This window comes from Canis lupus, chromosome 15 (assembly GCF_048164855.1).
Source record: "Canis lupus baileyi chromosome 15, mCanLup2.hap1, whole genome shotgun sequence".
Taxonomy (NCBI): domain Eukaryota; kingdom Metazoa; phylum Chordata; class Mammalia; order Carnivora; family Canidae; genus Canis; species Canis lupus.
The window spans coordinates 54,618,751-54,631,906 of NC_132852.1; the positions used below are offsets into that span (position 1 = coordinate 54,618,751).

General features: G+C 40.8%; 1 protein-coding gene across 2 annotated transcripts in view; it reads left to right on the forward strand.

Moving 5' to 3' along the window:
* LOC140605253 (probable maltase-glucoamylase 2) overlaps positions 1–13,156 on the forward strand; it is an 87,348-nt gene that overhangs the window by 31,530 nt on the left and 42,662 nt on the right. For both annotated transcript variants that reach the window (XR_012007962.1, XM_072777488.1), the window contains exons 15-23: positions 794–911; positions 4,100–4,271; positions 4,778–4,894; positions 8,280–8,434; positions 8,569–8,653; positions 9,786–9,842; positions 10,714–10,838; positions 11,409–11,497; positions 12,305–12,351. Coding sequence is in view for 1 of the 2 variants with exons in the window: in XM_072777488.1 (XP_072633589.1) it covers positions 794–911; positions 4,100–4,271; positions 4,778–4,894; positions 8,280–8,434; positions 8,569–8,653; positions 9,786–9,842; positions 10,714–10,838; positions 11,409–11,497; positions 12,305–12,351 (965 nt within the window). In the remaining variant the exon portion in view is untranslated. The remainder of the gene's footprint in view (positions 1–793; positions 912–4,099; positions 4,272–4,777; positions 4,895–8,279; positions 8,435–8,568; positions 8,654–9,785; positions 9,843–10,713; positions 10,839–11,408; positions 11,498–12,304; positions 12,352–13,156) is intronic.

The following is a 13,156-nucleotide window of genomic DNA, read 5'->3' on the forward strand; positions in this document are numbered from 1 at the left end:
ACAAACTGAGCTGTGCCAAAAATATAAATTTCCTAATGTTTTGTCATTCAGCTTAATTTCTGATTAAGTTGGGCTGGTGGGAAAAACCCAACAAGGGTTTCATGGTCCCACTCTTCTGAAACTGTGCTTCATATTGAGGCATATTGCAAGGCTTCCCGAAGGAGAGCTGCTATGGCCTCCAGTTGTTGGTCCGCAAGGAAAAGAGGGAAGAATGAGATTCTAGGCTACAAAGCAGAAAATGTTAAGCATTTTAGGCCTGAGGAAGGGAAAATAATAGTCATACTGTGGTGGATTCTATTCTTATTCTTATTCATGAAACCATATAAATGTCGTATCTCATTTCTTAAAAAAAGAAAAAAAAAGGCCTAACTGGGATCGAATGCCTACCATGGAAAAGTGAGAGTATTTCCTTCCCACTGCCTCTCATATCTGTCCCTTACACACTCAATTCTTCTCAATCAAGTATATGTAGAGAAATGTGTGTGCTTTATTTATATTTCATCTCAGGCCAACTTCCCGTTGCTCTGAGCTCATTTCTCAGCTGCCTCTATATGGCCCCATGTTCTGTGAGCATTGAGGGAACACACATTAGTTTAGACCATCTACTTCAGAGAGAGGGGCTTAGTGTGCTGCTAGGATGTAGCCCTTAGGATAGAATTTAAAATCTGGAGAGGATTTTGTCAGGTGGCGATTGGGTGGGAAGGTACAATAACCAGGAAGCAAACAATTGGGTAGTTATTGCGTTAGAGCTGATTGATGGTGAAGTGCCTCATGGGTGGTTATTTCCCCACAGAAATTCTGGACCGCTCACTTTTTGCCGGAACCCTCTGCATGGATGCAGAACTTTACTGGGGTCTTCACTATGATGTCCACAGCTTGTATGGCTACTCCATGGCAAAAGCTACACACTCGTAAGCACTTGGTTTTCCCACGAATTTCAGTGTAGGGGAGGCGGGAGGTGGACGATGTTGCCTATCTTCCCTAAGTATGTTTTTCAAATATGTTTTATGGTTATAAGGACCTACAACTCAGATCTTATGGGCTACTTAAGAGCTCTTCTCATAGGGCCCTTTGGTTCCTTTGTGAAGTTAGTTTTGATTGGCTTTTGACTAAAGGACTTCCTTAGATCCTAGTAGGTGTTTATGTGCAAGGTAAATAGAGGCCCCAGTCGGAAGCCATCCTGTGTGTAGGTCCTATTACCAAATGTTGTGGTTCCTACACTAGGGTTGCTTGATTGGGCAAATAAAAATATAGGACCCTGTTAGATTTGTGCTGGACAGACTTATACTAAAGATTATCCATTGTTTAAACGGAATTCAAGTTTGCCCGAGGGTCCCATATGTTTACCTGGCAGTGCTATATGGCTTCTCTCCCCACTGCCTGCAGTTCTGCTGCCTGCAAATATACGCTTAGGTTAAAGCCTCTTCAGATGTTCTTTCTGGAAACCTTCCTATTGGTTCTAGGAAAAGATTACGTCCCTTTTTTGTGCTCCTTATTGTATTACAATATGCTCAATATGCAAAAATCCTGTATGATAACTTTCAGATAATCCACCTTCCCTTTTTTTTTCTTGCTGGACTGCAAGATTTTGAGGGCAAAGTCATCTCTGTAACTTTACCTGAGGAATAGCATGTGTACTAAATAAAGTGTGTGTTGCTTCGCTGCCTGGCCCGAGGGAGAGAAGTCAGGAAGGGCCTGCTGGAGGCCTGGTGAGTTTGAGGCAAGGACTGCCCCTGTTTTGTTCTCCAGCACCGTTTTGTCCTCCTGACTTTGTATTATGTGGGATTATCCAGGTGAGAGAAAAATCCTTGTCTGATAAATGCGAAAGTTTGAATATCAATGAAAGAAAAGCTTCAAGATGAAGCACTCGCATTTCTGGTGCTGTTAAGCCTTTCTCTTCTGACCTCTGACTCTCTCACTCTATTTTTCCTGGGAAATAAACTAGAAGAATAGGACTCAATTTCCTCATCTTTGAAATGAGAGGCTCGGATTGATGTTTCCCACAGTTCCTTCTTGTTCCAATCTATTTTGACCCTAAGATGCTTCTATCAAAGAATGGGAGGTAGGCAGGAGAGTGGCTACATGCCTGCAGTGAGAAAGAATGAGCAGGGGGAGAGAAGAGAGTTGCACATTGCTTTATTGTCAGTGTCTCCATGCAATAAAAGTGCTTAAGATAGTGATGAGGTTGGTTAATATATTCTAATGGCTATGATTAGTAGTTAAAAGATAACTATGATGGAGAAGTTTAGGTGCCCTTCTGAGTTCTCTGGGTCAGGCCAAATGACCTAAGTTCCTGGAGAACGGTGGGGATAAGTGAACTTGGCCTTTGGATAGGAGGCAGAGTGGTGAAAACAAAACAAAGCAAAACAAAACAAAACAAAACAGGATGCTTTTGTTCAGGGGGATCTGAGCATCAGCGACATTTAAGCCGTAGATCTGATGAATATTTGGCTCAGTCTTCCTGGAAGTATCGTTTGGGGACAGTGGTTACTGGTCTACCCCAAGAAAGAGCTTCTCCTCCTTCTCAGCTGGAAGTAGAAAGACCAGATCCCCTCAGATATCAGGACTGAGGATAAGTCAGCCAATTCTGATGGATGGAAAAGAGAGACTTGAGGATCTCTGAAAAAGATTGTTCCTCTGGGCTGGAAAACACAGACGTATCTAATCTAATCCAAGGTCGGCCTTTAGATAACCTGTAACCTCAGATAACTTTATCCCTGTTTCGGTTTCACTCTGTATAACCTGAATGTGTTTCTTTCATGATCGATAATTGAAGAGTGCCATAAACCCTCTAGCCAGTGGTAATAAAAGCAAAATACCTGCTTGTCAAGATCAAAGTAGACATGAGGGTAGGAGTTGAAGAATGAGTGTTCTCCTTTATGTTACCTTTATTTTTTGGCTGTTAAGTTGTTAGAATGGAGGATTTCACTCTTTCAAATCCATCTTCTATTTCAGAATTTTCTCCCATTTGCCACTATACATCATTGTGTATTTATAGACTCGCCATAAGGTAGTCCTCAGGAATATGAAGTGGGGGAGCATTGGTGGCTGTGACAGTGTCTGTGAGGAATTGCCCAGGGCCTGGTGATATGCTTATCTCAGACCATGGACTGAAACGAAAGATAGAAGGGCTCAAAGTGATTGTGGCCAGGTATCACCATCCCAAAGTTATGATTTTGTTTAATTTCAGATTGCTAAAGGAACGTATGAACTATTTAGCATGGAAGCAGAAGGGAGGGAGAGGCATTTCAGGAAAATGCCTATGCAAAAGAGTGTTCAGAATAAAAGCTAGGAAAATCTCTTACATCTAACTGTGTTATCCCACCTCATGAGATCCTCCATCCCAAAGTAATTATCTTTCTGAATCCCACATTTTCCATCCCTTTGCTTTCCCTTTTATAGTCTTATTTGATATGTGATTTTTATATGTTGTACAATGAAAATAATATTTTATATTTTAATTGCATTTAACTTTATAAAGAGTATCATATGTCATCTTTTCAGACTCACTCATTTAAAATTATTATTATTTTGTGTAGATTAAGATTTCCTAACATTGAGGATGGCTAATACTAAGTTCTAAAGCTTTAGAGGAACCCACCTGCCTAGAGCCCAGCTGGTATACAAACTGTCCTCATAAGCCAGCAGGGGTTACAGAGCTCCAACGTGAGCTGGTATAGAGCTAAACAGGATTATAAAGGGGCAGCAAGACATGGACACAAGGGACACTGGAAAAGATTTGTCTGGAGGGAGAAGATGGGGTCAATAACTCAAGACACAGCTCCAGTATTATCAACCAAAAGAACCAAACCACGACCAGATCCAGTGAGATAAAGAGACCATAATCAAAAGGACAGGAACCCAGAGATATCTCCTGGGGGGTTGGACTAGAAGTTTGGACTGTCTTATATGAAGTCTGAGGCCTTATTCAGAAGTAGGAAAGAAGCTCTTAAAAGTTCTAGACTAGTTTGCTCACCTAGTTTATTGATGCCCCGATGTTTTTTTCTGTTTGGCTGGAAGGCCTATTGTCTCCTTGGGTACAGATGAGTCCTGGACATTCAGAGATCACTCATCTTCAATCGATTGTATTCCTTTTCAGGGCCATGGAGAATATCTTTCCCGGAAAAAATAACTTCATCTTATCCCGCTCTACTTTTGCTGGATCTGGCAAATTTGCTGGACATTGGTTGGGGGATAATGCCGCCACATGGGATGATCTCCGATGGTCCATCCCAAGTATCCTTGAGTTCAACCTATTTGGTATCCCCATGGTGAGTTTTACTTTCAACCAAAGAACCTTAACCTTTTGTCCTTTGGCATTCTTTCCTTTGTTAGTCTCTGAGATGTCTGACGACCAAGGAGTATATGTCTCCTTGCGGTATGTATTAGAGAATCCATTTTTATATGTGGCATGAACTGTCATTTGAAGATAGAATGGTAAAACTTTATCATTGGGTAGTCATCCATGGAATCTCTGAAGTTAGCATGGAAACACCATAAGTAAAATATGTTAGCATCACAGAAAATTTCCATTAGCGAAGCATCAGTGAATAGCAAAGTATGAAATTGGGAACTGAACACTGAGATGAGTTCTTGGAAGCTGATTCATGATGCACATTTGCTGCTTTCTTCCATTTGGCTGAGGCTGGCTCTGAAAGCCTGGGATCTCTGTAAGCATGGAATGATGGAAATTAGGTATTTTCCCCCTTACCACATGTATAGAGTCAGTGCTTTCTCCACTATCACTGACCACTCTGTATATGTGCTAATTCTCCAGGTAGGTGCCAACATCTGCGGTTATACAAAAAATGTCACAGAGGACCTCTGCACAAGATGGATGCAGCTTGGAGCATTTTATCCACTATCGAGGAATCACAATGGACCTGAGTTCAGGGTAAGGTCCCCAAGAGAGGCAACAGAAATTTCTTGGGTTGTCTTATCTACTTGTTCTCAAAAAGAATTAAAAAAAAATCCTATAGTTTGGCTATTAGTGTAGAAAGAAAATAGATAAATTTTTGGTCATATACCTAAAAAGCAAGAGTATTGGGATAAAGGTGCATGGGAAGTTCATACATATTGGATGATTTTATTGTGATTGATATTGATTTTTTTAAAACTCACCAACGAAGGTGTGAAGGTTGTTAGAGTTTCTGTGGTGCTGCTATCCATTACTTCTGTTACCTCCTTATATAAGACGGGACAATTGGAGTCCACTGGTATTCTATCTCAAACAATACAAGGGAAGCCAATTCTAGATTTGGAGGAGCAAGGAGGGATAGTTTAGGGAGTGGCAGGCCAGTGATCTGAAGATTTTTTTTCACCTTGTTACAAGGTGAAAAATTCATCCGATCTTTCTATGAATAATTTGGGAGACCCTGTCCCCCACTCACTACTTTTCACTCTTTTGTCCTTTTCTATCCAAAAATCATGTTTTTGATGGGTGAATACATAGAAGTGAGCTCAGAGCTCCTGTTAAGGAGACGTTTAGGACGATGGCAAGAGCAAGTAAGGTGGAATGCCCTTTATTTTAATGTAATCTGCACTTGGAGTATTTCAAAATTGAGTAGGTTAGTTCTTACTAGGATCAACAGAATAACTTACTGAGGATGATTTTAGGACCCATTCTTGACTTGTCTGATGATATGTCTCTAACCTGGGAAAAGATTCATGGCCAAATCATCAAAGAATTTTATCCCAGGACTGTCCAGTTTGTGATCTGGAGAGAGAGGAGTTATTTCTGAACTTTGAAGCAGCTGGCTGGGAGGAAGGCAGGTTGCCTTCCTCATGAGACGGCTTGGAAGCAGATAAATAAGGGTGCTCAGATCACTTAGTCTACTAAGTCATAGTGCTTGTTTTCCTGTCCTTCCTTTAGTCCTATGCAATAGAATGATAATGAGTGTCACATATTAAGTTTAAATGTAAATTTAAAAAAAAAAATTTAAAAAAAAAATTAAAAAAAAAATTAAAAAAAAATTAAAAAAAAATGTAAATTTAAAAAGTAAAAAGAAACAGGGACACCTGGGTGGCTCAGTGGTTTAGCACCTGCCTTTGGCTCAAGGCATGTTCCTGGAGTCCCGGGATCGAGTCCCACATCAGGCTCCCTGCATGGAGACTGCTTCTCCCTCTGCCTATGTCTCTGCCTCTCTCTCTCTCTCTGTCTCCCACGAATAAATAAATAAAATCTTAAAAAAAAAAAAAAAAGAAACGGAAGCAATCATGTGAAGTATATTTTATGTAACTCAATATGTCCATAACATTATCATTTCAACCTGAATTTATTTTTTAAAGATATTTATCTATCTATCTATCTATCTATCTATCTATCTATCTATCTATAACATTATCATTTCAACCTGAGTTTATTTTTTAAAGATATTTATTTATTTATTTATTTATTTATTTATTTATTTATTTATGAGAGATATATAGAGAGAAGCAAAGACACAGAGGGAGAAGCAGGCTCCATGCAGGGAACCTGATGCAGGACTCGATCCCAGGACTCCAGGATCATGCCCTGGGCCAAAGGCAGCCACTAAACTGCTGAGCCACCCAGGGATCCCCTCAACCTGTGTTGAATATAAAATATTGTCAAATAGATATTTTATATTGTTTTCTCTCTATTAAGTCTTCAAAATTCAAGAGCATTTTTAAAAAAGATTTTATTTATTTTTTCATGAGATACACAGAGAGAGGGAGAGACAGAGACACAGGCAGAGGGAGAAGCAGGCTCCATGCAGGGAGCTTGATGTGGAACTCGATCCAGGACTCCAGGATCACGCCCTGGGCCGAAGGCAGGTGCTAAACTCCTGAGCCACTCAGGGATCCCCTCAAGAGCATTTTACACTCATTGTACATCTCAATTTAAGTGCTAAGTTTTCAGCAGTTGGAGTGCAATGAACCAAAACAATAAAGTTATAGTTAATGGGAACATATTTTAAAATATTTTATTTATTTTTATTCTTTATTTTATTTAAAAATATTTATTTAAAAATATTCAGTTTTTAGGATTATATTTAAATTCACTAAAGTCAAGTAAAATTAAAGTTCCGTTCCTCAGTCTTCCTAACTACATCTCAGGTGTTCAAAAGCTCCATGTGGCATGTGGCCACCATGGTGAACAGTGCAGCTCTATACCTTCTTGGTTGGAGACCAGAGTGATGGAGGCTTTGGAGTATTATTTTTCATTGGTGTTTGGCCTCAGGGTTTTCATGAGCCCTACACTGGGGGTGTGGAGTGGTCTCCTGCAATAGACTGCTCTACTTTCTAATCCCCTTGAAGGGAGGAAATGAGCATCTTTAGGAACAAAAGAAAGGAATAAATTTAGGTAATTTTCTCTAAAATTCAGTCTCAGTAATACAGTACAGGATGATGCATCTCAATATGACATACATTATCTTTCATATCTTAGAAATTGCAAGGAAAATGAACTAAATAAGTCTCCTCATTAATGGAAAATTTCTGTTTGTGGGTCCTAAGAAAATTAGATTTACCTTCTAAAGGGTTCTGTCTTTGCTCTTGGATAAAGTCATGATTTCTTTGCACAATGTATTTTGAAGAAAAAAATAGAGGTCACTGTCTTTGGGGTAGAGAAAAGAAAACAAATATTGGTGGTGAAAACGTTACAGACAGAACTAGATGTAAATTTTAATATTGCAGATTCATAAAATTGCATGGAAAGGAAAAGATGAATTATAGAATATGATGGTAGGCAATGGAGAAACATAATACATAACAATAATTTAGATCAGCTAAGAAGGGAACAGGGCCACTATAACCCCTTTATCTCCATGACAACCTCCTTTTTTTTTTTTAAGTATTTATTTATTTTGAGAGAGAGAGAGAGAAAGTGTGCATGTGAGGGGCAGAGGGAGCGGGAGAGAGTCCCAAATGGACTCCGTGCTGAGTTCTGAGCCCCTGGGATCTTGACCTGAGCTGAAACCAAGAGTCTGATGCTTAACTGACTGCACCACCCAGGTGGCCCTCTCTATGAAATTCTGTATGTATCCCCCTTGAGGCTACCACAGACCGAGATCAGAAGACACATGTCAAATATAAACTCCCCACTCTGCTTTTACCTTGGGAGAATCATGGAATCTTTTGTCCTGTGTTTCATCTATAAAATAAAGAAACAGTACCAAGGTCCTTTTAGTTTTGGAAATGTTCTGATATCATCCAAGTTGAAGAACATGGCTACTTTCATCTGGGAAAGCTTCTTTTATAAGGGAACAAACTTTTAAAACATGATGGAAATCTCTAATATTTGTTTCATTTTCTTCTAGGACCAGGATCCCGCTGCCTTTGGTGAACACTCTCTGCTGCTGAAATCCTCCAGACATTACCTGAACATCCGCTACACCCTGCTGCCCTACCTCTACACCCTTTTCTACCGAGCTCACACCCGGGGGGATACTGTAGCAAGGCCACTGGTCCATGAGTGAGTTTCTTGACCCACAAAGAATCTCTTTCAGATCATTAATTTCACTTGCCTTGTTAGTGGTAACAAGGTTAGTCCACCTAGTGTGCTGTTGCCCTGTACTGGGGGCTTCATCTCCCTTTTCTGTTTTCCAGGTTCTATCAGGACCCAGCTACATGGGATGTGCACGAGCAGTTCTTATGGGGGCCTGGACTCCTCATCACCCCTGTTTTATATGAGGTGTGTTTATAATCCGAACAATGGGATTAGAATATCACACTTGTCCCCGTGGCTCTATAGCTGAATAAGCTAAGTCTGGAGTATCTATGACTGCATTTAAATATAAATAAATGAATGAGAGAGAGAGAGAGAGAGAGAAAGAGAGAGATCGATCATGAAAGTTTGGAAATTAGAAAAATTAATACTTGGTCCTCCTGCCCCACCAAGCAAAACAATTTATATTTTGCAAAATTACCTTAAGGCTTGCTTTCTTAAGCATATGACTATGGATTGACAGACTTTAAATGCCTTGTAAGTCTGGGCTGGCCATCTGTCTGTGCTTCCTTTTTTTTTTTAAGATTTTATTTATTTATTCATAGAGACAGAGAGAGAGAGAGAGAGAGAGAGAGAGAGGCAGAGAAAGAAGCAGGCATCATACAGAGAGCCTGACGTGGGACTCAATCCAGGGTCTCCAGGATCACGCCCTGAGCTGCAGGCGGCGCTAAACCGCTGTGCCACTGGGGCTGCCCTGTGCTTCCTTTTAACCAGAGGACATGTGTTCTTGAGGTTGGGCTGGGAAAAGAGAAGAGGTGGGAGAGAGGTCTGGGCAGGGTGGGAGAGAGGTCTGGGCAAGGGAGAGAGGTCTGGGCAAGGGAAGGGTGTTACTTCCTTCCCTTCAGATATGAAGGACCACACATACTCTCCCAAAGTACGAGTGGGGCAGTGTGGGGGAGGGATCAGGGTTATGCTGCTCACTTTATAAACATGAGAGATCGCCAATATACTCATGTCAAAGGCCCATCTCTTGGCAGGTGCTGTGACCAGCAGAGGTCCTGCTAGAAGGCTCTCCAGGAGACCTGGCTGTCTCAGTCTCCTCCCACTTGTTAGATTACACATGTAACACAAGTAATCTAACTTGTTAGATTATACAGTGAATCAACTTTCTCTACTTCTCTTAAAAGGTTCAGGACCCTCAAAACAAAACAAACTTAATTTCTAGGCACAGCTATGCTTTGGGTACCTGTATTTGTACCTGTAGAATGGGATGGTCCCAACCATCTCAGGATTGTGCAGATAAGCATGTGCAACCACACATGAGGTATGTAAACTATAAGGGGCATGCTGATGTTGCTCATTATCGGTATTTCCCTAGGGTGTGGACCTAGTGAAAGCATACATACCGGACGCCATCTGGTACGACTACGAGACCGTAAGTAAGGCTGCCCTGCTTGGATCAGAGACCAGCCCCTAGCAGAGGGCAATTCTAAGGCAGGAGTCCTGGGATCTTGGGGTAGGATGATAGCACAAGATTTTACATTTGGTTGATAGAGGGTAATTTTCTATGAGGAAGGCCCTTCTAGATGTACTATGAAATAATTTGAATAACTGGGGTAGGTTTAGGGCACTTTTCACTGTATCAACCTGGGTACTGTGAAGCTCTGATACCCTAGTGAATGAAAGCACAGTTGTGAAAGAATCACTGCACTGTGTAACCCAAATAATACAAACCACTGAGTCTCAGATCTGCTACCTATTTCAATTATGCCTTGGGAAACCCTTTGTTTTGGGGAGTCTCTGCTTTTCTTTCTTTCCTTTCCTCTTTCTTTCTTTCTTTCTTTCTTTCTTTCTTTCTTTCTTTCTTTCTTTCTTTCTTTCTTTCTTTTTCTCTCTTTCTTTTTCAGGTTTTTATTTAAATTCCAGTTAGTTGGAATACAGTGTAATGTTAGTTTCAGGAGTAAAATTTAGTGATTCATCACTTACATATAACACCCGGTGCTCATCACAAACAGGTGCCCTCCTTCATGTCCATTACCCTTTTAAGCCATCCCTCACCTACCTCCCCTCCAGCAACCTTCAGTGTATTCTCTATGGTTAAGAGTCTATTTTCTGGTTTGCCTCTCTCTCCCCCCCCCCCCCAGTTCATCTGTTTGTTTCTTAAATTCCACATGTGAGTGAAATCATACAGTATTTGTCCTTCTTTCACTGACTTATTTCAAATGAGGCAACTGAACTAGAGGATCTGCATGGTCCCTCCTACTCTAACAGTCCATTATCTGCTCTGTTGTCCTTCTGTTGGTTAGGGGGTAGCCATGCAGTGGAGGAAACAATCAGTGGAGATGCAGCTGCCACTTGATAAGATAGGACTTCACCTCCGAGGAGGCTTCATATTTCCCACCCAGCAACCCAGCACAACCACGGAAATCAGGTAAGTGATTTCACACTCTTCTAAGGTGTGACTATTCTGATGCTTCAAGGGGAGCATGTTAAGGGACAGACAAATGGACACTAAAAGTGGATAGATCAAGGAAAAACATCTCTAGTCAATAATCACTCCCCTTCCTTTCAAGGTCAGCCCCAAAGTGGCGCCTTCATGTTCATTTAGTGGGTAAGGTAGCCTCAGTTCCTTCACTGTCTAGAGTCTTTCACTTGGAAATTGAATCAGACTTTAAGAACAGCCCAGACAATCATTTGTGAGGATTTCCCTATGGCCAGAAACTGTCTTCAAGGAGATTCCCTTGAGTTAAATAGGAGGTGAGAGTTATCACATGGAAGCAAACATAGCTTCTAAGGTCAAGAGCCAGGATGTTCAGGTGCAGACCCCAGCACTATTACTACCAGATGTGTTGCCATGGGCAATGTACTCTCTGTGTTGCTGCTTATCACTAGCAAGCTGGGGATGACAATAGTTTGACTGTCCCTGAGGCATGAAAGGGGCTGGTTGAACAAAGTTCTATGTCTTCTTCATTCTCTGAAACTGAGAGATGCTGTTTTATAGTCGGAAGAATTCCCTGGGACTCATTGTTGCCTTGGACTATAAGAGAGAAGCACAGGGAGAGCTGTACTGGGATGATGGTGTATCTAAAGGTAGGCTTCCCTGTGGTGCCCTCCCTGGAGTTCTCAGTGAAAAGTAATCATTACAAGCTGTCCAGTGTGGCACTAACTCTGTTATCATCGATGCTTATTTCTTTAAGTTTAGAATCAATTTATCCTAAAGGTTCGGTTAGCCAAGTATGATGCATTAAAATCGACTTCAGATGAGCAACTCATATATTATTGACTACCAAAGCGACAGACATTATTGGGTTTAGTTTAATTACTCTCTTTTTTGGGTCTCTCTACCAATACCAAATAATACCTTTTGTTAATCGATTTGTAAAATACTGCTTTGGTTACTATTGAAGGGGAAGCACCTAATTGGTATAGTGTGCTTTTCCACTATAAGATTCTCATGGAAGTAACTCCATAAGCTTGTGATCTGTGATTATATAAAAATCCTGCCCTGTGTAGAATTAGCATTTATTAATATTTGTTGGCTACTTATTATTGTACTGTATGCAATACATATTATTGCGCAGGGGATATAAATTGAGTAAGATGTAGGCATTGCCCCTGAGGAACTCTTGATCCAGCAGGATAGATACAATGTGCATGTGGATGACTATACGTACAAGTCATGATGTTTTAAGTGCCAGCAAAATGGTGCCACGAAGTGCCACAGGAGTTCAGAGGGTGAAGCAGTTAGGTTTGGCTGAAGCAGTCCAGGAAACTTGTTGGGAGATTTGACAAAAATGGGCAGAACCTGGATAAGCAGAGATAGAGAAGGGAAAAGCATGACCTCAAGGCTCCTCAACTTCCTATAATAATGAGTCCTCCTCTATTTTCCTCTTTTAGATACTGTAACTGAAAAGTATATTCTGTATAATTTTTCTGTCACCTCGGTAAGTACAATTTTTGAGGAACACACAGTGTACATTCTTTTCTGTGATACCTTTTTGAGTTTTTGGTTTGCTATGATGCTTGGTCATTTGGAACAGGACCACTCATCATGGTCTTGTGGCCATGATGGTCCCAGAAAATATGAGAGTTTTTAATCTATGTTAGATATCTAAGCCTATCAAAAATCAGTATGACTTCAGTGAAGAAATTGGGGGGTTCTTTTTTTTTTTTTTTTTTTTTTAGAAATTGGGGGGTTCTTTGGAAAAAAATTCATTGTCTCTGAGTTTGATATGAGTATGAGTCCTGGCTTCTGGGATGTGTCCTGGGAGGATGGTGTGTGTGTGTGTGTGTGTGTGTGTGTGTGTGTGTTCCCACGCAAGTATATGTGGGATGTGGGTAGGGATGTGAATAGGTGATGAGTGGTATGGGGCCTTTCGGAGGTTCTCCCATAACGGCCTTCTTTTCCAGCCCCCAAACTTGGCCTTGGACACAGGTATTAAGTGGTGGTGTTGAGAGGTTGGGAGATACCAAAAACTATAGATCATCCCTTGCCTCGTCTCTGTCTCCCAAAGGGACCAACAGGAAGGAAAGCAGTAATGCTAGCAGAGGATGTGAGAATTCTAATTTGATTTTCTTGGAAGTCTGATTATGTGTGAGCGAAGATTTCTTTTGTGGGGGATCTCTTTCCTTTATTCTGCCTTTCTTTTAAGAAAGAATAAAGAATAAGAAAGCATTTTTTTTAATTATCCTTTTTATCTTGAGATAATTCTAGAGCCTCATGTAGTTGTAAGAAGTAATACTGAGAGC